The sequence below is a fragment of the Schistocerca nitens genome, chromosome 8 (genome assembly GCF_023898315.1).
Source record: "Schistocerca nitens isolate TAMUIC-IGC-003100 chromosome 8, iqSchNite1.1, whole genome shotgun sequence".
Classification (NCBI taxonomy): domain Eukaryota; kingdom Metazoa; phylum Arthropoda; class Insecta; order Orthoptera; family Acrididae; genus Schistocerca; species Schistocerca nitens.
Window position 1 is genome coordinate 55,947,262 of NC_064621.1, and position 8,543 is coordinate 55,955,804.

The 8,543-nt window shown below is 44.9% G+C and overlaps 1 protein-coding gene across 1 annotated transcript; it reads left to right on the forward strand.

Annotated features, from left to right (window-relative positions):
- The first annotated feature begins 6,425 nt into the window (after positions 1-6,425).
- LOC126199161 (uncharacterized) lies at positions 6,426-7,886 on the forward strand. The gene has a single exon (XM_049935916.1). It carries the CDS (start codon positions 6,426-6,428, stop codon positions 7,884-7,886), a length of 1,461 nt encoding a protein of 486 aa, XP_049791873.1.
- The last annotated feature ends 657 nt before the right edge of the window (positions 7,887-8,543 follow it).

The following is an 8,543-nucleotide window of genomic DNA, read 5'->3' on the forward strand; positions in this document are numbered from 1 at the left end:
CCGCGGGACTCACGGACTTCGAACGTGGTCAGGTGATTGGGTGTCACTTGTGTCATACGTCCGTAAGCGAGATTTCCACACTCCTAAACATCCGTAGGTCCACAGTTTCCGATGTGATAGTGAAGTGGAAAGGTGGAGGGGCAGAACAAAAGTATACATGCCGACCTCGTCTCTTGACAGATAGAGACCGCCGACAGTTAAAGAGCGTCGTAATATGTTGTAGGCAGACATCTGTCCTGACCGTCACACAGGAATTCCAAACTGCATCACGATCCACTGCAAGTACTATGACAGTTAGGCGGGACATGAGAAAACTTGGACAACGAAATCCCAGTGGCTGCTCATGCACATCATGCCGGTAAATGCCAAACGACGCCTCGCTTGGTGTAAGGAGCGTAAACAATGGACGATTGAACAGTGGAGAAACTTTGTGTGGAGCGACGAATCACGCTACACTATGTGGCGATCCGATGGCAGGCTATTGGTATGGTGAATGCGCAGTGGACGTCATCTACCAGCGTGTGTAGTGCCAACAGTAAAATCAGGAGGCGGTGGCGTTGTAGTGTGGTCGTGTTTCTCATGGAGGGAGCTTGCACCCCTTGTTGTTTTGCGTGGCGCTATCACAGCACACGCCAACATTGATGTTCTGAGCACCTTATTGCTCCCCACTGTTGAAGAGCAATTCGGGGGATGGTCCTTGCGTCTTTCAACACGATCGAGCACCCCAATAACATCCCTGTAATGGACTGGCCTGCAAGGAGTCCTGACATGAATCCTGTAGAATACTTTTGGGATGTTTTGGAATGCCCATTTCGTGCCAGGCCCCACCGTCCGACATGGATACCTCTTCTGAGTGCAGCATGACGTGAAGAATAGGCTGCCATTCCCCAAGAAACCTTCCAGCACCTGACTGAACGTATGCCTGCGAGAATGGAAGCTTTCATCAAGGTTGAGGGTGCTCCAACACCATATAGAATTCCAGCATTATCAATGGAGGGCGCCACGAATTAGTAAGTCATTTTCAGTCAGGTGTCCTGATACTTTCGATCACATAGTGAACTTTTTTGTTTTCATAGGTTAGCTTTTTCCCCGCCCCCAGGTGGGAAGGTATTAGCCAGCATTTCATGTCTTTTCCTTATTAGTTGTTAACTATGAGTAGTAAGTTATTGGCGTAAACTTGTACAAGACAATACGAGAAGGAACAGATAAGAATAAATCAGATGATAGTGCTGGGAAGCCACCCTGATACTTTCTACGTCCCATGTAGTGGAGCTAAAAGTTGCTCACCTCCCCATCGCACCCCCCTCAGATTTAGTTATAAGTTGGCACAGTAGACAGGCCTTGAAAAACTGAACAGATCAATCGAGAAAGCAGGAAGAAGTTGTGTGGAACTATGAAAAAAATAAGCAAAATATACAAACTGAGTAGTCCATGCGCAAAATAGGCAACACCAAGGATTATACAAGCTGAGGAGCGCCGTGGTCCCATGGTTAGCGTGAGCTGCTGCCGAACGAGAGGACCTTGGTTCAAGTCTTCCCTCGCGTGAAAGGTTTACTTTCTTTATTTTCGCAAAGTTATGATATGTCCGTTCGTTCATTGACGTCTCTGTTCACTGTAATAAGTTTACTGTCTGTGATCTGTGACCGCACCGCGAAGCAGTGCGATTAGTAGACGAAAGGACGTGCCTGTCCAATGGGAACCGAAAACTTTTGATCGCAAGGTCATAGGTCAACCGATTCCTCCACAGGAAAACACGTCTGATATATTCTATACGACACTGGCGACGGCATGTGTGTCACATGACAGGAATATGTTTTCGACGCACCTAACTTGTACACTTGGCGAATGGGTAAAAAGATTCTTCTACCTTGCCCGATTTAGGTTTTCTTGTGGATGTGATAATCATAAATTAAATAAAATAAATTAAAATCTTCACTCTAGGGAAGACTTGAACCAAGCAGCTTTCGTTCCGCAGCTGCTCACGCTAACCACTGGACCACGGCGCTCCTGATGTTGCCTATCTGCTCATGGACTACTCAGTTTGTATATTTTGCTTATTTTTTCATAATTCCAAACAACTTCTTCCAGTTTTCTCGATTGATCTGTGTTCAGTTTTTCAAGGCCTGCCCACTGTGCCAACTTATAACTAAATCTGAGGTGGGTGCGATGGGGAGGTTCCCTTGTTAGAAGCAACGTTATGGACAAAGTGAACTATGGATATAAACCATTACCTACAGCCAAGTGCTATAGAAATTGGACAGAAGGTGTAAATAATGTAAATGACAAAGTGACAGCGCGAATGATGGCGGAAAAGATAAATGTAAGTAATGTAATTGTCTCTGGTTTAGTAAAAGCTAGCACTAACGTAAAGTCAGCGGTGAGATGTAGACTTTAAGCACACCTGAAGCACCCTGTAAGGATCAGCTGGACAGCCACGTGACTTCAGATCTGTCCTGGTCAGCACCATGCCGCGCAAAGTGACACTGCATTTTACGGTAGGGTGACCATGCCGCGCAAAGTGACTGTGTAGGTTACGTCAGAAAAGGAAAGTGTAAATAAATGTAAGTAAGCCTACGTCTCATCCGAAGCCAATGGTGGATATTTTCTGTAGAGAGAAGGAACCGTAAAGGGGAAAAAGTTATAGTGTTTCTTTGAGCTAGAGGTGGAGTCAGCCAGCACCACTGATCGAGCCGGCCAGTGTGGCCGAGCGGTTCTAGGCGCTTCAGTCTGGAACCGCGCGACCGCTACGGTCGCAGGTCCGAATCCTGCCTTGGGCATGGATGTTTGTGATGTCCTTACGTTAGTTAGCTTCAAGTAGTTCTAAGTTCTAGGAGACTGATGACCTCAGAAGTTAAGTCCCATAGTGCTCAGAGCCATTTGAGCCAACCACTGATCGACACAAATGCTGAGTGGACCACCACCTCTTCCTTGTGACAGTCTTCTCTGTGACGAACCCAGGCCAGTCACCAGGAAGTACTGCAACCCAACCCACCGCCAGTTACTGCAGACGGTCATTGCCTCCATTGCAGATAATTCGGAGTGCGAAGTCAGTGGGGAGCAGCAGAATTTAAGCTCAGTTGAGGCAGCATGTAGGGACTCCGAAATTCCTTCACCAGGGAAGACGAATGGAATATTCCAGAATTTGAAACACGAACAGCTGCTAGCATGAGTTTCTTAGAAGTAGATACCTTAGGGGTTGCGAAGCAACTCAAATCGCTTGATACAGGCAAGTCTTCAGGTCCAGATTGTATACCGGTTAGGTTCCTTTCAGATTACGCTGATACAATAGCTCCCTACTTAGCTATCATGTATAGCCCCGCTCGCTCACCGATAGATATGTACCTATAGATTGGAAAATTGCGCTGGTCGCATCAGTGTTTAAGAAGGGTACTAGGAGTAATCCATCGAACTACAGACCTATATCATTGATGTCGGTTTGCAGTAGGGTTTTGGAGCATGTACTGTATTCAAACATTATGAATCACCTCGAAGGGAACGATCTATTGATACGTAATCAGCATGGTTTCAGAAAACATAGTTCTTGTGCAACACAGCTAGCTCTTTATTCGCGCGAATAATGGCCGATATCGACAGGGGATCTCATGTTGATTCCGTATTTCTAGATTTCCGGAAAGCTTTTGACACCGTTCCTCACACACGACTTCTAATCAAGCTGCGGGCCTATGGGGTATCGTCTCAGTTGTGCGACTGGATTCGTGATTTCCTGTCAGGAAGGTCGCAGTTCGTAGTAATAGACGGCAAATCATCGAGTAAAACTGAAGTGATATCAGGTGTTCCCCAGGGAAGCGTCCTGGGACCTCTGCTGTTCCTGATCTATATAAATGACATGGGTGATAATCTGAGCAGTTCTCTTAGGTTGTTCGCAGATGACGCTGTAATTTACCGTCTAGGAAGGTCATCCGAAGACCAGTATCAGTTGCAAAGCGATTTCGAAAAGATTGCTGTATGGTGTGGCAGGTGGCAGTTGACGGTAAATAACGAAAAGTGTGAGGTGATCCACATGAGTTTGTAAGGGGTCCGCAGGCCCTTACTACTAAGTTTGCGCTCACACAGGTCGACAGGGCAACTATCGATTAGTGTGTCAGGTCGCGAGAGCGAGAGTGAGTCGGTAGGCAGTGTGTGTGTTGTAGGTTCCCGCGAGGCGGGCAGAGAGCTGGGCTGAAGCCAGCAGTTGATGATTCATGAATTACCGACAAAGGGAGTGGCCATCGCCGCGGTTTAACCCCTTTGTGTTAGTATTATACGGGAAAGTGAAGAAGTTTAATTGCAAGTGTAATCAGTGATATTTGTGTGCCGTTATTGAGATTCCGCGTCGACCGCGCCGGCATTATTTGGATTACAGTGTTGGATTACAGTGATTGTATGTTGCGTGTGACGGCTATGAATAGCGAAAGAAACCTGTGCTGGAAATGGAAATGGAAATGCGTTTGGCGTCATCGGCCGGGAGGCCCCTCGCGGGGCAGGTCCGGCCGCCATAGCGCAGGTCTTATTACATTCGGCGCCACATTGGGCGACCTGCACGCCGGATGGGGATGAAATGATGATGAACACGACACAACACCCAGTCCCTGAGCGGAGAAAATCTCCGACCCAGCCGGGAATCGAACCCGGGCCCAGAGGACGGCAATCCGTCACGCTGACCACTCAGCTACTGGGGCGGACAACCTGTGCTGAGATTAGCCGTTATTAACAGTGTATTGACGAAGGCAGTGGCTGTCTCCTTATTTTTGTGCTTTTGCTAAGAATATAGGTCTTATTTGTGAAGCTGTGTTTGTTGTCCTCCTTACCACCAAACAGTACATTATTACCGTATTTGCGAAGGACAATATGGAATGTAACATCTCCTGAGCAGTCCAATCCGATTGCCAGCCCCATTAGGTACACGGTCACATTAATTAATTACTTAATTTGGGCTGCTATTCAGATCCGCGAACGAGCGGATACACCAAACTAATAAGGGAGTGTTACACCCTTGGCTTACCGTGAAAGGACTAGTGCAATTTTAGGACGAATAGTAAAGAACAATAGGTAATTTTACCTTGCTTAACGCGAGAAAATTAATTTTTCAATTTGGATCGGGACAGTGCATAAACTTTAAAATCGCGACAAGGAACAGTGCATTTTTTGAACAATGCGAAGTAATAGCATCCTATGATTGTGACTAAACTGTTTTTATTGCCATATTAAATAGAACAATAGTGTCAATAAACTGTGTTGTAAAGTGCAAATGCGTAAATTCGCGTGAAAAACTGTGAAAAGTGAACACTAAAGAAAGACACGTGTGAACAGTAAAATATCAAAACGAGCCAAGAATTCGTCACGAAAGTTTTTAGAAAAGTGTTTAGTGGTCGTATTTTGACTGAAATTGCTTTTTGAACAGTGAAAATCGGACAGCTTCGTGTGGACCCATAAACTGTTATGCAGACGACAATGTGTTGTGGCGACGCAATTATTGAGTGATGTCACGCAGACCCGTGTAGCAGTTGCACCAAAGAGCTTCAGTCCGCAAGGTGATTTCACACGACATCCTACTACGGAGCAACGCGACTTCGAGACAACGAGCGCAGTCCCGGCATCTAGCGGCCAAACTACAAACTACGCCCGCCTGCAGCGCCACGGAGCGGCCGACGGAGAACTACGTCGTCTTGTAGCAGATCTTCAACTTCACACGAGCTTCAGCAGCAGTACACCGCCACGCCCACCTCAAACGTCAAAACCTCTCGACTCGCGGTAACGTCGGTTGGTGAGTGAAGACGACTGGTTGACGTAACAGTAAATTGCAGTGTGCAGTATTCGCGATAAATAAACAGTTTCTAACTGATATTTACATTAGGAAAAGTGCCCGATTATAGCAATTTCCGAAAAGTTTGCGCCACATACTTTGGAATATAGCATACTTATTTATGCACACTGCACTGTCTATAGGGTAGTTGTTTTTGGGGATTTTACATTTATAGATTTTGTGAGTGTTGTGATTATCTTGTTTAAAACATTTTTACATAAACTGTGTAAATGGAAATTGTTATTGGAAATTAGTAGGTTTTTGAGAGTTGTGATGTTCGGTACTCATGCATGTAGTATCATTTTGGGGATTAACTGAAAGGATTGCAGGTACTGTTTGATTAGTTTCATGGTAATTAGGAGTGTTTTGGGTTATTAGAAGTTATTTTTGTATTACTTGCCTGTGCATTAAAAATAAACCAAACATGTCTACTGAAGATAAGCAGGTCTGTGAGGCAGTAGTTGGAAGGAAAGGGATAGGACAGGAAAGCAGAGGTGATTCAGGAATCAGTGATTGTGGATTGTCATTAGGAAGCCCATTAGCACAGTCCACTAGTTATCTCGAGACACCGGGACAAACGACGAGAGCTAGGCTAGTTTCAGAGGATGCTGATAGGTGGTCAATGTTGGTAGACTTGATAAAGAAGACTAACGAGTCACTAAAGGGTTTACAAGAAACTAGCGCATCGTTGGAAAAGAGTTCACAAGAAACAAAAGAATCACTAAAAAGTTTACAAGAAACTAACGCATCGTTAGAGAAGGGTTTACAAGAAACTAACGCATCGTTAGAGAAGAGTTCACAAGAAACAAGAGAATCACTAAAGGAAGATCTACAAGAGATCAAAACATCACAAATGAAGATGGAATATAATTTGAAGAAGGAAATGCAGGAGTTGCAAGAACGACTGAAGATGGACATCGACGAGAGAGAGAGGAAGCTACAGAAGAGCATAGACCAAGTCCAGGGAGATGTGGAGGAGATGGAAGGAAAGTTAGCAAAAAAGATAGAAGACGATATTGAAGAAACAAAAGCCGAATTGGGAGAAAGAATCAACGAAGTGGAAACAAATTGCAATCATCGAATCGCCGAGGTGAAGCAGATGCAGAAACAATGCAATGATGCAGTTAAGGGGATAGGAGATAGGCAAAACCAACTAGCTGTCAATCTGAGAAATGCTACAGCCGTGCAACGAGAAGAGGATAACAAGAGGGTTGAAATGGAGGTCAAGCAGTTACAACAGGGAGTGCAGCAATTGGAGAGCAAGACAGAAGAAATTGATAAACGAATTAGCAATGCCACCTTAGCCATTGGGGGAGGCAAGGTCGTTACATTGATGAGCAGTGATAATCGGTGCATCCAAAGTAATACAGGGCAGAAATTTAGACCGAAAGGAGGGTTGCACTCAATGATATTTATGAAATGGCTAAAAGGAGTTTTCCCAGCACATCTTAAGGACTCAGACAAGATTCAATTTGCAATAGATAGAATGGAAGGTGAGGCCTTCACTTGGGGAGTCAGGAAGAAGGAAGGGACTACTAGTTATGATCAGTTTGAAGAGGAATTCTTGAAGAAATACTGGTCCAAAAGCCATCAATGTGCAGCAATTGAGGACCTACTCCATCGCAAGTCACTTAGTACAAGGAGAGGAACGTTGAGAGAGTTTGCCGAACATTTGTGGGAATTGAACGAGACCTTGGAACAACCCCTGAGTGATGACGTAATGATATCAGCGATAAAAAGGAGAATGAGCCAGAGAATACAAGAAACTGTATCCGGGAGCCTAATTGAAGATAGGGAGGCTTTGATGAAAATACTGGAACAGTTGGAATCTGTTCGATCACAGGGACACAATCAACCTAATGATCAAAACCGAGGGGGAAATAATGACCCAAGGAATCATTTTGGTAATTCGTCTAATTGTAGAGGAAGAGGTGGTGGTCATAGGTACAGGAACCATGGTTGTGAACGTCAATGGAGAAATGATTGGAGAAGGAGTGAAGAACCAAGAGATCATGAGAGAAGATGGGACAGGCGAATGAATGACACGGTGCATATAGAAGAGGTGGAGAGACCGGAAAACTGAATGACACTCCAGATGAGGTCCGATCGGGAGTGAGGGCTACGAGGACCAGGGTAAACCTACTAAGACACGACAATGGTGGAGACCTGAGAGAAGATCTACTGGAGGAAAGAAGTGGGATTCCCAAAGAACCCATGCTACCCATGATAGGGATCAAGTTATGTGGAGTGAATATCGAGGCATTAGTCGATACAGGAAGTGAAGCGTGTGCAATATCCAAAAGGTTATATGAACAGATACTAAAAGCGAATGTTAGCTTGCCTAGTTTCCCAGTGAGTGGAGTGAGAATTGTGAACGCGTTGGGTGCAAGGAGTAAACCTATTAAAGAACAAGTGTTGATTACCTTCGAGATAGAGGGAGAAGAATACGAAGCAACATTTCTGGTGGGGGCCGGATTGAACACATCAATTATTTTAGGGATAGATTGGTTGAATGAAGTTGATGCAATAGTGAGTTTTGATGAAGGTACTATCAAGGTCAAAGGAAGAAAGGGAGAAGAGAAGAGGTTAAAGTTTGCTGAGGGGAATGCAATCGAAGAAGAGGAAGAATTCAGAAGAGTAAATTTGTGTCATGAAGAGGAACCCACCACGGGATATGGAGAAGAGGAACTAGGAGAAGAAGTGTTGATATACCTTGAGGGATTAGCACGAGAAGATAGAC

Excerpts from the sequence above, each read along its gene's own strand:
- LOC126199161 (XM_049935916.1), top strand. The coding sequence starts at position 6,426 with ATGTTGGTAGACTTGATAAAGAAGACTAACGAGTCACTAAAGGGTTTA.